This window comes from Balaenoptera acutorostrata, chromosome 10 (assembly GCF_949987535.1).
Source record: "Balaenoptera acutorostrata chromosome 10, mBalAcu1.1, whole genome shotgun sequence".
Taxonomy (NCBI): domain Eukaryota; kingdom Metazoa; phylum Chordata; class Mammalia; order Artiodactyla; family Balaenopteridae; genus Balaenoptera; species Balaenoptera acutorostrata.
This window is the reverse complement of record NC_080073.1, coordinates 86,153,123-86,168,874: the sequence shown is the minus strand read 5'-3', so window position 1 is coordinate 86,168,874 and position 15,752 is coordinate 86,153,123. Positions and strand designations below refer to the sequence as shown.

The window sequence follows — 15,752 nt, the reverse complement described above, 5'->3', positions numbered from 1 at the left end:
CCTGGCAGTCCAGTGGTTGGGAACTCCATGCTTTCACTGCTGTGGGCCCAGGTTCAATCCCTGGTCGGGGGAAAAATAAAAAAATAAAAATATATATATATATACACAGAGAGAGAGAGAGAGAGTGAGAGAGAGAGAGAGAGAGAGAGAGAGAGAGAGAGAGAGAGTTGGCCAAAAAGTTCGTTCAGCTTTTTCCATAATATCTTACAGAAAAACCCGAACAAACTTTTTGGCCAACCCATATATAAATAAATTCCATCAGTCAAGTCATATCAAAGTCCTTTGAGCTTTAATCATTGTCTCAAGAGGCAAATAAATTGTCTTGGGAGGCGCTAGGCCACAGGTAAGACCACTTTGTCCCAAAGGCCCCTTATAGAAACAGTATCCACAGACTATCCAGAATCTAACCTCGGAAAATACAGAATCCTGCTGGCAGAGTAGAAAGAAATACACATGAAAATACAAATGTAGCACAAATAAGGCTCAGAGGGTGAATGAGGCTTCTGAGCAACACCCCAAATAAGAATTTTTCTGAAAAATGTAAAACATGCCAATTGGTCACCGGCAACACTGCTTTGGGAAATCTGAAAATTATGTTATTTGGTAATGGATCTGAGACCTGAATTTCAGAGGTGCTAAAAAAGGTGGAGTGGGTCTGGTTTTCTGTTCATACTCTCATTTGGCTTATTGTAAAAGATAAATCCTCCCCCATGTGCCTGTGTACATGCAAACAGATGTTAGCAAATAGCCACAGAAACATTTTAATTAACACACATCTTCCTCTCTTCACATGTTAAAATCTTTTATTTCTCTACTCAGTAAATCTTTTATGATATAAAATAAATCTATTATCATATAGAAGATGTAAAACAGGTATATATAATGAGAAACTAATTATACACATACATATACATAAGTGGTTCAATTAGGAAAACAGAGTGACACAGTGTGAGAATTAGGCTGGAATTTTTCTTCACCCCGTACAATCCAATACAGTTTCAGTTTTCATTTTAAACTTCCTCACTGGTTTCTGCCCAGCAACTGATGAGAAACACCCCTCTGAGCCAATCCAAAAACTAATTCTTCCACAGAATGACCCTGTTACTGCTTCTCATAGTGAGCAGGCATATTTCTTTTTCCTTTCTTCCAGGTAACAGAGCCTCTATTGATTACCTTTATTCTGAGGGCTGTGATTTTCAGATGGGATAGCCAAGAGGTAAGTGTGGGAAAATGGGTAAAACGCCAGGGCCACGAGCCCTAGAAGAAGAGAGGCTGAAGAGCTGACAGTGGGCCTCCAGGGAGACCTGCATCCAGACAAAGGGATTAGTGCTTGTGTGTGCCCCAGTCAGAGGATGAGGGGGTGGAGGCAGCAGGACAATGCAAAGGCTAAAGACCTGAATTGGAAAATTTGTGGGAAGGAGACAACGTGAATGAAAAACCTTGCTAACTGCATGTTCTTAGGAGCTTACTGTGGTCAGAAAGGAGCAAAGGACTCTTATTTCTCTTAGTCATCTCTGGGAATCTGTTCTAAGAGATTCTAAAAAGAGATGTGCCTTAAAGATTTATATGTAAAGCTGTGCATTACAGAATTATTTGTAATTACAAAAATCTGAGCCAGCCTGCATATACAAGAGTTGGAGAATGGATACAAACACACTGTCCAATCATAAAAGGGATTTTCATATAGTCATTAGGAATCATATTTTTAATAAAGAGTTTTTATTTCTAATTGTAACAAAACTGGATCGAATTTGGAGATATAAATTGTCTCTACATTTTGCTATTGTAGATTTTGCTATTGTACTTATGATGAACAGCTTTAAACATGAATGTTTGTGTTAATACCTGATTTTTTTTTTCTTTAGGAGTAATTTCTACAAGTGGAATTTCTGGGTCAAATTATAATTTTGACAATTTTCAGGCATTTAGTATATATCTATGGCCAAAATACTTCCAGAAATACTTATATTCCCATGAAGCAAAGTATATGATTACCATCACAGATTATTTAAATTTTATTCCTTCATATTTTTCTCCATTTTGAAGTTGCCTATAGTCAGGAACAAAAACCAATAAATATCCTAAAAAATTTAGTGAAAATATATTCCTCACTCTGAGGACAGCACTGAAATTGTTACCTATATAATAATAATAATAATAATAATACTGTCCTCTCTCTAGCAGCTTAGAGAGTAGTTTTGAAGAGCAGACGATATGGTGAAAGGCAATCTTTTGTCTAAGGGTTGTCTGGGTTTCAGGCAGGCTCCAGAGAATTCCCAGCAGCACAGATTTCTGCTCCCAGCTCCTCTTCAACCCACCCCCTCTGCGGGCCTTGTTCCCGGCGCAGGTTATCATGGCAGCAGGTACTATGACTGCGGGCCTCATGCTGGTTTGTTTTGGGGGAATTGGTGTGAAGAGTTGGTATTTTATTTTTATTTATTTATTTATTGACATATAGTCGATTTACAGGAGTCGGTATTTTCTGAACAACGAATATGTTGCAGTCACAATAATTATTTGTAACAATTTTTAATTGTTAAGTAAAACGTGAAAACTTTTAAAATTGAAAACATCCAAACACTTTTCAAAGTATAGGGGGCAAAGGACAAGTGTCTCTCACTCAATCTCTGATTTTCATTTTAGCATGTAGCCCTTCAGAACTCTTTTAAGGCGATCCCATAAAAATGTATATACAGATTTATAGCTTTGTTTTTGTTTTTTAATAGAATCATTCGTATTTTTCTGCAGTGTGCTTTTTGTTTAATATATCTTGATTATCTGGGTTAGTGACTAAATCACTCTTAACTGCCATATTGAATTCCCTCACATAGATGAGCCTTTATTTAACTAACCAGTCTCTTGTTAGTGGTTAGAGTGGCTGGTTAGGTTGTTTATCTTTTTTTTTTTTTTTACTTTTAAAAATAACGCTTCAGTGTCATCCTTACACATAATTCTCTCTGCACCCATGCAAGTGCTTTGCTGGACCAGATATCTGGAAGTGAAATTGCTGAGCCAATTATGTACATTCTAAAGTTCCTATTTCACAATGTTTCATGAGTAACTGAAGTTCAAATAGGTTTTGTCACATGACTGAGATCACAAAGCTTGTGAATCATAGTGCCATTACTCACTTCCCACACCCTTTTTATTTCCGACACCTAACCTGTAGTGGGCCTGGCACACAGTGAGTGCTCAGTAAACATTTGTTGAATGAATGAAAACACACGGGTGAGACCTGGTCTTATTCCTAACTCTCCCATTCACTTGCCTTGGGATTAAGAGGTGGTAGGTTCATAGGAGTTCCCTGGCGGTCCAGTGGTTAGGTTTCGGCACTTTCACTGCAGTGGCCCGGATTCAGTCCCTGGTCGGGGAACTGAGATCCTGTAAGCTGTGCAGCTTGGCCAAAATTAAAAAAAAAAAAAAAAAGAAGTGGTAAGTTCAGCCTCTGGGTGACCCAGGGAATCTGCCAGGATCTTGACCAGAGTCTGATGGAAGAGTGATTTGAACTTGGTGGTGGCCATGGGCTGGGGCCTAGAGGAGACGGCAGTATTGCTCCACAGACGGGCACACCCTGAGTCATTTGTCGGCACACCATTCCATCTGACATTTTCAGGGAAGGAAAGAATACATGATGGGAGAATGGCGGGGGCTACTTCTGGAGTTCTCAGTCCTGTCTTGGAGTAATCCACCTAGGCAGACTCTCAGGGTCTCTACTATTTAGGGACGCAGACAACTCTGGGGTGGCTGGGATGGAAGCCGAGTTAGAACTCCAGCTAGAATCAAGCCTGGCTAGTCGGCAAGGGCCACACACTTCCCTTATCACTAAAGTTCACAGTGATGCCACAGACCATGCCTAAAAGGAGGTAAAGGTGCTTTTCTGAGCCAAGATACATTTGGAAACACTGGTCTGGGACTGGGGAGTTGCAGGGGCCCTGCCTCTGAGCTGGAAGAACGCCAGCACTGCATAGAGGTGTGAGCTGTGTTGGGCTGCTGTGTGCTTCTCGGTTGACATATTTGCCCCTTCTGTGCAAGTGCTAGCACATACATCTCTGCCCCTAAAAGGCACTTCTCTAGCAGTGCAAAGACCAAGATAGGAAAATTATCCATTGCTGGTGAGCCCAGAGGCAGGCCATCTGCCAAGGAGCGTTGGTGAACACATGAGGAAAGGGAAGAAAGAAAGGAATCATTTCCTTTCCAGAAATGTTTCTCCCCCAAAGAACAGATGTTTCTCCCCCAAAGAACAACTTTTTGGGGGCCACGCATGGGATTAGCTCCCCAACCAGGGATCAAACCCAGCAGTGAAAGAGCAGAGTACTAACCACTGGACCGCCAGGGAATTCCCAGAACAATTGTGAAAAGAGTGCACTAAGGCACATCAAGTTGCAACACTTGCATGTGCAGGACAGGCTTGCTCCTTGAAACCACTTTATTGAAAAATAAGAACAAACACATTAATATAGGCAAGGCCCAGTGGGACCACAGGAGGCCAGGCTCTGCTCTCTAAGCCAGACCAAAAGAGCACTGTCATTATGGAGAAAAACACTTATCCTCATAAATTCTCCACCTCCCCTCCTCTCCATCCATTAGTTGGATGACCACCAACTAATCTGATCATCTAAAGTGAACTAAAATGCTAGTGAGTATTGATGGTTTAATATGTAACCCCTCATCCATTCACTCATTCAACAAATATTTACTGAGGTTTCCATGTGAACCACCACCGTGCTACAGGCTTCTTACACATCAGGAAACAAAACAGACCAATATCATTGCTTTGTGGAGCTTACATTCTAGCAGGTGGAGACAGACGATAAATGTATGATATGTTCACTGGTGAAAATTCAATGGGAAAAACAGAGCGGGTTCAGGGAGATGGGAGCAGTTTGCCATATTTCTGTGGTCAGAGAAGGTCCCATAGAGGAACTGACTTTAAAGGAAAGACTTGAAGGAGGCAAGAGGGTGAGCTTGTGAATATGCAGGGAAGAGGGTTCCAGGTAGAGGGAAGAGTTGAGGTCGAGGTCCTCTGTCATGTCCTGTTCAAGGAGCAGCAGGAAGGGCGGTGTGGCTGGAGCAGAGACAGGGAGAACAGGGGAGATGAAGTGAGGAGTTCAGGTCCTGGAGGACCATGCCGGCCACTGGAAGGACTTCAGCATCTACTCTGAGTGAAATGGGAGCCACTGGAAAGTGCTGAGCAGAGGAGTGACAGGATGTGACTCAAGGAATGTTCTGGATGTTGTGTTGAGACTGTAGGGGATACATGCAGAATCAGGGGACCCAGAGAGGAGGGTCCCGTATTAATCAGAGTGTGATGGTGGAGGCTTGGACCTGGCGTAGCTGGGGAAGTGTGGGCAAGGGTGAAGATTCTGAACATATTCAGACAGTAGCGCCAAGGATTTCCTGATGGGTTAGGGTTACTGTCTGTACACTTAACATACATACTTTTATGGGAGATTTTCCATATTGGAACTCAAAGGTGAAGAGACAAGCAGACATTTTGGCAGAGGAAGATCTTGGGTCATCACACTAGTGATCCTGTGTTTCGCCCTGAGTTGGCCCTGTTGATGTGGAGAATTCTGCGCGGAAACCTCAGAATTCCACGCAGAATTATCCATCTTCTTCCAGGCCGTATTTCTGCCTGACTCCTGGCATCTCTCTGTTTGCAGCACAGATGAAAATGGCACGGTCCCTAGACTCCCCTCTGCTCCACCTCCTTGTCTGCATCATCTTGGTCCAGCTGCTCACCTCTTGCTCAGGTAGGGAACGATGCTGCTTTTATGTATCGGAAGCAGACAATTACCTGTTAACGCCCAGTCAGAACATTTGACCGTTCATTCCTGGAAGTCCCGTCACAAACTGAAAGTACACATGCCATTAAGACAAATGTCCTTCTGTCAGGATCCTGTTCCTCTCTAGGTTTTTCTGCCTGAGACACCCCCTTACCATCATGGCCCCAACTCCCTCTCATGGAGCTTCCCCCTTTTGCTGACCAGCTCAGTTTGCTGTGATTGGACCCCCCGGGCCCATCCTGGCCATGGTGGGTGAAGATGCTGAGCTGCCCTGTCACCTGTCCCCGAAGATGAGCGCAGAGAACATGGAACTGAAGTGGGTGAGATCCAGCTTCAGGCAAGTAGTTTTCATGTATGCACATGGCAAGGAAGTAGAAGACAGACAGACAGCAGAGTATCGAGGGAGAACTGAGTTTTTAAGAGATGGCATCACTGCAGGGAAGGCTGCTCTCCGAATTCACAGCGTCAGAGCCTCTGACAGTGGAAACTACCTGTGTTATTTCCAGGATGGCAACTTCTACGAAAAAGCCTTGGTGGAGCTGAAAGTTGCAGGTGAGCCTCCGGGTTTTGTTCTGAGCTCATTCCTCTGTGGGCCCTGGCAGAGCTCGTGCTCCAAATCCACCTCGCAGAGCTCCTGGTTGATCACCAGGAACTGCCTCCGCTGCCTTCCAACTTTGTTTCTCTGAGGCCCCCGGGAAAGATGCAGGTCTTCCTCCAGGAAGACTCCCTCCTGTACCCTATCATATCAAGTAGAGAACTCCCTCCTGCTGGTCGCCAGGGTCTAAGCTGGGAAGTGGAAGGTCGGGGATGAGAAGGATAAGAAAACATCTCCTCAGAGATGGTGCACAGTGGTGTGGGTTCAGTTGCATTCCCTGTGGCTTCTGGCGCCCCTCCAGGTACACGCTGCTGTGAGCCCTGGGAGGCTGACCTGCAGGGACAGCGTCTGTACAGCCACTGTTCCCCAACCCGAGTTCCCAGGAACACCCCTGCAGTTGCACCAGTTGACTTTAATCCTTGTTGCAGGAGGGGGGAGTCCATGCCATGTGGGAACTGGGGGTCTCAGGAAGAGGCTGTTAGAGGAGACTTGGTACAGACTTTGGGCTTCTGTTAGGGGATTTGGGGCAGCGTTTATGGAAGTAGGCTTTGCTCTGGATTGGATGCTGTCAGGGAGGAGGGGGGTGTAATTCTGTGGGTGGGTATCTTCATAAATCTTACCCAGGAGGAAGACTAGAGTGAAGCTAAAGCTGGGACTGGTAAAGGAGCATCGTCACTCACAGCCAGGACAGGAGGATGTTTGGTCTTTGTTGTGTTTTGGACACTGTTCGTGTTTTTCTCTCTGTTCAAACATGATTGTTGTTGGTCTTGTTTTTGTCTTGACCCGTCATAGTGACAAAGGGCCCTTTGATGCTGACGTTCCATGAAATGGCTTGTGTTCCCCAGGAGAACACCAAGACCAGGCCCATGTCCAATGTCAAAGGTTGCATTTCTCTTTCTCAGAGCATTCTCTTGCACTGTGGCTTCTGGCTGAGTTTGGTCAATGGGGAGCCATAGCTGAAGATAGAGGAGGGAAGGAGGAGAGAAGTCCGGGTACTTATGCCCCTGGATTTCTCCCTGCAGGGCCACCTCTAGCTGGCTGCGTGCTCTTCCCAAAGATCACAGCTCCTCTTATGAAAGTCCCTTCTACCTGACTCTCTCCTTTTAGGTCTTCAAAACAGCTTCCTCTCTACCTCCCTTTGGGTTTAGGGGTGGGTGGTAACAGTTCTATTGTTCCTGGCACTGGGGTATTGCTCTACCCCATATAGTTTTCTCCTCACTAATGACCACCCTTTTGTAAACAGCTTCTTAATGAAACCCTACTTTAATTATCTAATGTGGGTGTGCCCTCCAATTCCTGCTGAGACCCTCACTGATACTGGAGGCTCCCAAGAACTGAGGCTCACTTGTCCCTTCCACAGCGCTGGGTTCGGATCTTCACATTGAAATGAAGGGCCATGAGGATGGAGGGATTCACCTGGGGTGCACATCCACCGGCTGGTATCCCCAGCCCCAAATACAGTGGAGAGATGCCAAGGGCCAGAACATGCCAGCTGTGGCAGCACCTCCAGCTACAGATGGAGCGGGCCTGTATGCAGTCACGTCATCTCTAATGGTGAAAAGCAGCTCTGGAGAAGGGGTGTCCTGTATCATCAGAAATCCCCTCCTCAACCAGGAAAAGACAGCCCAGATTTCCATTGCAGGTCAGTACCCTGCTTAGCCTCAGGTATATTGAGCTGTGCCTATTAGAAGAAGAAAGATGTGAACACCTGGAACTAATATAATATTATAAGTCAATTATACTTCAATTTTTAAAATTCCATTAAATGCACCTTAAAAGAGGCATATGTAAAATTTAATCTGTAGAAAATTAGAAAAAATGACAATTTAAACATTAACCAATTGAAATCTAGCATAGCCATATTAAAAAGAGTATAAAAATAAATAAAATGAAATAAAAATGAATTTTAAAAAAGGAAAAAAGAAAAGAAAGAAGGAGGACGTGTGATTCTCTGTGCTGACTTTGCAGTGAAAACGAGGCACTGAGCAGGGTTCCAGAGTCGTCTTCTTGCTCCAGGGATGTTTCTTTTTCCCTGTTTATGTCACAAGTATTTACTGAGCATTTCCTATGTGCCAGAAACTGTGACAGGCAATGGGAATTGGGGGAGAAATGGTAAAGATCAAATCCTTAAGCAAAGACAAATGACAAAGTGGGGGCGGGGGGAATATGTACAACTCATAATTTAGAGAAAGCACTAATCTCCTTAAAATATAAAACAAACCAGTAGAAGAAAAGCAAGGATATAAATTATTCGTTCACAGAAGAGGAATGACATATGAAAGAGTGTCCAGCCTCACTCAACAGAGAAATGTGTATTAAAACATTTTCCGGGCTTCCCTGGTGGCGCAGTGGTTGAGAGTTTGCCTGCCAATGCAGGGGACGCGGGTTCGAGCCCTGGTCTGGGAAGATCCCACATGCCACGGAGCGGCTTGGCCCGTGAGCCACAATTGCTGGGCCTGCGCGTCTGGAGCCTGTGCTTGGCAACGAGAGGCCACGATGGTGAGAGGCCCGCGCACCGCGATGAAGAGTGGCCCCTGCTTGCCACAACCAGAGAAAGCCCTCGCACAGAAACGAAGACCCAACACAGCCATACGTACATACATACATACATAAATAAAAAAAGAATGTAATCAGACAAGAATAGCATTAAAAAAATAAAAAATAAATTAAAAAAAAAAAAACATTTTCCACTTGGGAGACTGGCAACAAGATAAAACAAAACAAAACAGTGCTGGTTGATAAAACATTCTGATGGTAGGATTGTGGTGAGACAGTCACTCTTAGACATTTTTTGGTATACATAATTTGATATATTTTTGGTATGAATTGGCACAATTGCTATTGGGGGCAATATAGCAATATATATCCAAACTACCTACTTATTGATCCAAAATCCCACTTCTAGGAATTTATCTGACAGATATGCTTGCATGTGTAGAAAACTACCCATGTAAAAAGTTATTACTTATAGCATTAATTATAAGAGCAAAAAGTTAGCGACTATGCAAATATCCACTAATGGGGAATTTTTTTTTTTTTTTTTTTTTTTTTTTTTATGGCTGTGTTGGGTCTTCGTTTCTGTGCGAGGGCTTTCTCTAGCTGTGGCAAGTGGGGGCCACTCTTCATCGCAGTGCGCGGGCCTCTCACTATCGCGGCCTCTGTTATTGCGGAGCACAGGCTCCAGACGCGCAGGCTCAGTAATTGTGGCTCACGGGCCCAGTTGCTCCGCGGCATGTGGGATCTTCCCAGACCAGAGCTCGAACCCGTGTCCCCTGCTTGGCAGGCAGATTCTCAACCACTGCACCACCAGGGAAGCCCAATGGGGAATTTTTATGCAATGGAATATTGCCCAGCTCTGAAAGGAAACACAGCCATTCTGTCTGTACTAATGTGGAAAGATTTGCAAGATACAACGTAAACAGAACAAGCAAGATACAGAGCAGTTTATACAGAATGTTATCTTTGGAGTAAACAAGAAAAAATAAGAATACGTTTATATTTTTAAATTTAATATACACTTGCATAGCACTCACTATGTGTTTATAATGCTTTATAAACATTAACTTAATGCTTTAACCTTATGAGTTAGGTTTTATTATTCTATTATTATTATTATTAATTTTATTATCGCCCCCGTTTTACAGATTAGGACACCTGGAATAGAATGGTTAAGTAATTAGTCCAAGGTCACACTGCTAGTCAGGTGGAGGAATCAGAATTTGAACCCAGTCCCCCCAGCTCCCAAGTGCACATTCTTAGTCACCATACTAGGCTGATTAAATGAGTCTAATTAAAGGAGGCGGGCAGAGAAAGTGAATAGGAGACTTGGGTGATGTTTTATGTTTTTTTATTTGATATTTGAGCCACGTGAATATAACCTATTGTAAATTTTAATTAGAAAAAACTTGATGGTCAAGTATCATTTACTTGTGAGAGGCAGACATTTCAAGACAAATAATGGTACTTGTTATTGCTATAACTATAAACCCTTACTAGGGTTTACTGCAGTCTTCCCTAAAGTTCTCTGAGAACTTAGGAAGAGAAAGATCATTTGACGGCAGGAGATAAACTCCATGATCCCTGTCCTGAGGGTGAGAGGCTAAGACTGGATCCCATTGCAGATCCCTTCTTCAGGAGGGCCCAGCGCTGGATCGCTGCCTTCGCGGGGACGCTGCCTGTCTGTCTGCTGCTTCTCGCAGGGGCTGGTTACTTCCTGTGGCTACAGAGGAAAGAAAAGGAGGCTCTATTCATGCAGAAAGAGAGAGCAGAAGAGGAAAAAGAAACGGCACGGGCAGAGAAAGAGCAGGAACAAAGAATAAAAGGTATCCGACACCGAGAGGGAATCTAAGGCCTGTTGTGCCTACAGGAGGGAGCAGTACTTACTACCTCACCCCATCCCCATCCTGCGCACCCAACCCGGCACTAGGTCATTTTTTTTTTTTTTTTTTTTTTTTACTTTTGCGTTTATTTATTTATCCATTTATGGCTGTGTTGGGTCCTCGTTTCTGTGCGAGGGCTTTCTCTAGTTGTTGCAATCGGGGACCACTCTTCATCGCGGTGCACGGGCCTCTCACTATCGCGGCCTCTCTTGTTGTGGAGCACAGGCTCCAGACGCGCAGGCTCAGTAATTGTGGCTCACGGGCCTTGTTGCTCCGCGGCATGTGAGATCTTCCCAGACCAGGGCTCGAACCCGTGTCCCCCGCATTGGCAGGCAGACTCTCAACCACTGCGCCACCAGGGAAGCCCACTAGGTCATTTTTAAGGTTTGTTTTCTAGAGGTCCTCCTCCCTCCATCCCCATAACAGTACTTTTTTTCTTTTCTGCTTCTTTTCCAGAGACACTCGAGTATGAACTCAGTAAGTTCTGATGCCCCCGGGGACCCAAGCTCATCTTCGTATCCCCCGCTGGGCCTCGTAATGACTCATCACCTTTCTTCCATTGCAGAGTGGAGAAAGATCCAGTACATGGCTCGTGAGTGGCTCTGACATTTTCTCCGAATTCTCATCTAAGACTGTCTTTGCCTGAGTATTTTCCAGCCGGTTTCCTCAGCCCCTAACTCTGCCCTGGGCTGAAGGAATGTTCTGGATCCTTTTTCCCAAGAAAAGAAATATGGGAGGCCGACTGGGGGGAAGTGGTTGTTGGGGAGAAAGGAGGAGAGACTCATGAGTGTTTTGTTTTGTTTTTTAATGGAGAAAGGGGCCTTCATTCTCGCCCGCTGCCCCCGTAAGGAAGAGAGGGGAGGAGAGAGTTGAACAGGCAGAGGGAGGAAGTAAGAAGGGTAGGCGGTTAAAAAGAAGGAGAGATGGGTGCAAAAGGAGGAGAAAGGAAATGACTCCGAAATGACAGAGTTCAGTTGACGTCTCTGCCTTTCTTCCCTTGTAGGTGGGGAGAAGTCTCAGGCCTATCCTGGTGAGTGACCTGCATGTCCTCTGAGTTTCCTGGCACATGTATATAAGCATTCAAACTTTTTCCTTGCTGTGTGACCCATTGGCGTTCCCAGTAGGAATACTCAGATCTAACCAAGAAGCTCATTTTCTGTTGGGAATACCACCCCTGCTTTTCTGCAGCCTCAGAGAGGCCCTTCAGATACAGCATCTGGGCACTTTCAGCCACTCCCCACCCTGCTGGCACACAAGCACACAGCCTACTATAGCCTGGCCATGTCACCTGCAGCCCCAGCATGATGAGGAAGTCCACCATTTTTGAGACCTCTTATGCCTAATCTGTCAGAGCTGTAGATGAAGGAAGCCGGATACTGGAAGAGACTGAAGGGACACAGAAAAGGCTTATTGAGGAGAATGGATAAGGGAAAGATCAGAATTAATGACCTTTCCTTATTGTGTCTCTTTTCTTGCAGAGTGGAAGAAGGCCCTCTTCCAAGCTGGTGAGTGAATCACTATGTCCCCTAGGACAACAACCCGAGGGACCATATTCCCTTTTTCTTCTCCAAGTCTTGAGATTCTGGGACAAGTCAGTCCCCATGACTGGGAGAGTTCTGGGCGGATGACTTGAGGTCTCGATCTCAAGGTTGTGCCCATCTCCCATGCCCTCCCACTGAGAGCCCAGAGAACCAGGGAGAATTGCTCTCCTGGGCTTCCATAGACCTTTATGGGAAGGAAGAGGCATCAAAGGTGGAGCTGAGGGGAAGGACAGGCAGAGTGAACTAATACTACAGGGAGAGCGGGGATGCAACGTGACCAAGGAGAGAAAACAATGCTCAAAGATCTTGTCCTTTCCCAAGCTCCGTATGCCACCTCCTGTCGCTGTGTGTCCTCAAGTTACTTGATGTTTTGAGCTTCAGTCTCCTCAATTGTAGATGATGATTGTAATTCCTATTTATGTGAGAGTTGAGGTAAAGACTAAATGAGCTAATGAATGTGTATTTGGTCAAAAAAACAGCAAGAAAGAGATGGTATATTCAAAATGGGTGGCTGAAGAGAGTTTAAAGAAGGAACTATTTACAGAGGCAAAAAAGAGAGTAAAGGGAAGCCGACAAAGGAACATTCTGTCCCCCAGGACTCACAACAGTGGGGAGCTGTCACCACCCCTGGGCCTGAAGAGATAGGGAGAGGGTGCGGCCCAGAGGAAGCTATAGCTCAAGGAGAGGGCTGCCTGAGAAAAGTCATCCTTTTGTTAGAGCATCACCATCTGAAGCTGGCAGGGAAGAAAGGGGGAAAAATAAATGCTGTGCCTCTCTTCTTTCTCCTTCCAGGCTTCAGCTAGTACCTCCCATTGGCCAAATCCAGCAGGTGACCAGAGGCAAGAGAACCCAGTGACACTGTCCATAGAGGACAGATTGCCAGGGCCCAGAAGAGGGTGGAGAAAGATGGAGAGTGGGTCTGGGAGCACATAAAGCCCCCAACATGGCCCTTAGCACAGAAAAGGCCTGGCAGCTTTTATAACATCAGGCCACTTCCTCCATGCCCAGCCCTGAGCCAAATACACAACATGTGTTGTCTTCCTACCCTAGAGATTAGTATTTTTATCCCCATTTTTCAGTTAAGAAAGTTGAGGCTTAAAGATATTATATAGCTTGGGTCTATGGGAAAAGAGAAAAGGAAAAGACATTCAGTTCACGAGTGGTAGCACAAGGATTGAAATTTAAACCTATGTGCCTGTGAAGCACAGGTGGGCAGAGTCATTTCGGGGAGGGAAACAGGAAAAAGGTAGAAGGAAAGAGCCAGCTCCAGGTGTCAGTTAAGAAGACCCTGACCCTCATCACCCTCCTCTTTCCCACTGAACTTAAGACCCCTGGGGGCTTTCTTTTGGTATTGCTAAGGGGGTCACATTCAGGGCAGGCTGGGGACACCCAGCTCTGGACTTGGGCTTCCTCAACCAGACCCAGGCCTTGAGGGCTGAGACTCTGAGATCTAGGAACAATGGCTGACCCATGACCCCATCCCCAAACTTTCTGCAGCGGATGTGATATTGGATCCGAACACAGCAAACCCCATCCTGCTTGTTTCTGATGACCAGAGGAGCTTGCAGCGAGCAGGCGAACGACAGAATCTGCCAGACAACCCCGAGAGATTTGATTGGCATTACTGTGTGCTTGGCTGCAAGAGCTTCACGTCAGGGAGACATTACTGGGAGGTAGAGGTTGGGGACAGGAAAGAGTGGCACGTCGGGGTGTGCAGGGAGAACGTGGAGAGAAAATGTTGGATTAAAATGACACCTGAGAATGGCTTCTGGACTATGGGGCTGTCTGATGGGAATGACTATCGGGCTCTCACTGACCCCCGGACCAAACTGACAATTGCCAACCCTCCTCAAAAAGTGGGGATTTTCCTGGACTACGAGACTGGTGAGGTCTCCTTCTACAACGCCGCGGATGGATCTCATGTCTACACCTTCCCGCACACCTCCTTCTCTGGGCCTCTGTGGCCTGTTTTCAGGATTTTGACCTTGGAGCCCACTGCCTTGACCATTTGCCCAGCATTGACAGGAGTGGAGAATTCCGGTGTTCCTGACCTAGAGCCTGACCTTTCTCTGGAGACCCCAGTGGCCCTGGGCTCAGCTGATGAGCATGGGGAGCCTCAGGCTGAAGTAAAGTCCTTGCTTCTCCCTGCCCGGCCTGAAGCTGAGGGCCTCTTCCCTAACAGCAACAAATCACAACCATAAAATACTGACGACACACACTGTGTGAAGCACTTCACTAATATTAATACAATTATTTATTCCATATGGACAGTTGAGTTTGACACCGTTTTATTGTCTCCTTTATATAGAGAAAGAAACCAGGGTGCAGAAAAGTGAATTCACTTCCCAAAGGTCACTCAGCTAGTAAATGACAGCTGGGATTTGAATATAAAACATTTACGGATGATGTAAGTGTACTGGGGGTTGTGTCAAAGCTTTAAATAAATGTACTCCTTTAACCCTTACAGCAACCCTGTGATATAGCCTCATTGCGCGAGTGTGGAAACTGAGGTAGGGCCGAGTTAAGCGACTTATATAATTCATCAGTTTGTGCTGATGGGGGATGTTTGGCCCCTGTCCCCCACCTCCACCCACCCTCTACCCCCTAGCCTGTTTTCCAGCCCGATTGCCCCTGTGGGGAAGGGACCATGTGCAGCCCTGAGTGTCCCTTCCCAGGGCACCCCAGGGTAAGGATCACTGTAGGTGTCTATGGAGGCCACACCCCACTGGGTTCCTTCAAGGTCAACAGTCAGAGCCACAGGTCCAGCGCTTCGCTGGATTGGCTCTGCCGGGTGAGTTGGTCCAGAGAATGAATTCACAGTGACTACATCACACAGGACTGCAAAGGGACTAAAGGCCAAAATCTTAACTACTAAAGGGCATGAGAACCACCACCGCCCCACCCCCCTCCACCCCCCAGCCAATGTGATAGGTAATCGTGGAGCCAGAACCAGTCCTCCTACGTTTCACGTCTCTAGAAAGCCTAACTTAATACCTAAAGACTGCCTGTGGAACAAGAATTTGGGAGGAATGAAGCTAGATGAACTTTAGCAGTATTTTGATCGCGCTGTAGAGTCCATCTCCAGGAAAGGGATATTTCCACGCCTGATCAGTTACTGATGTTAATGGATGTTCCTTGCAGCTATGGGTACCGGGCAGAAGTTACTCTTCATTATCATCACTATTTTGTTCACCAGTGTATCCCCTCTACCGGGCGTGTGGTTGTCAAGTTACATTTGTTAAATAAATGTGTTAATAATCTTCACTCTTCAACTGAGCATTTTCTAGATTTTAAGCCCCTACAGTTTACTCACCACAGTTTCACAATTTACCTCACGGCAACATTTTCACAAAGTCCTTATTGTATTAGTTTTCTATTGCTGCCATAATAAATTACCATAAATTTTGTGACCTAAAACAAAATAAATTTGTTATCTCACAGTTTTGTAGGT

General features: G+C 45.5%; 2 protein-coding genes across 8 annotated transcripts in view; both read left to right on the top strand.

The window, feature by feature from the left end:
- Positions 1 to 15,752, top strand: part of LOC103004316 (uncharacterized) — a 353,565-nt gene that overhangs the window by 93,257 nt on the left and 244,556 nt on the right. The gene's annotated exons all lie outside the window — the stretch shown is intronic.
- LOC103000273 (butyrophilin subfamily 3 member A1) lies at positions 1,079 to 15,519 on the top strand. Of its 7 annotated transcripts, none has more exons than XM_007179032.2 (11): positions 1,079 to 1,216; positions 5,664 to 5,753; positions 5,991 to 6,338; positions 7,174 to 7,263; positions 7,742 to 8,023; positions 10,503 to 10,703; positions 11,217 to 11,237; positions 11,326 to 11,352; positions 11,764 to 11,790; positions 12,239 to 12,265; positions 13,799 to 15,519. In XM_007179032.2, exons 2-11 carry the CDS (start codon positions 5,669 to 5,671, stop codon positions 14,500 to 14,502), a joined length of 1,812 nt encoding a protein of 603 aa, XP_007179094.1. In that variant the 5' UTR covers positions 1,079 to 1,216; positions 5,664 to 5,668; the 3' UTR covers positions 14,503 to 15,519. The 7 variants fall into 7 exon arrangements, with proteins under 7 accessions (XP_007179094.1, XP_007179095.1, XP_007179097.1 ...); XM_007179033.2 differs by having other exon boundaries at positions 1,100 to 1,216; positions 5,669 to 5,753; XM_007179035.2 differs by having other exon boundaries at positions 1,100 to 1,216; positions 5,996 to 6,338.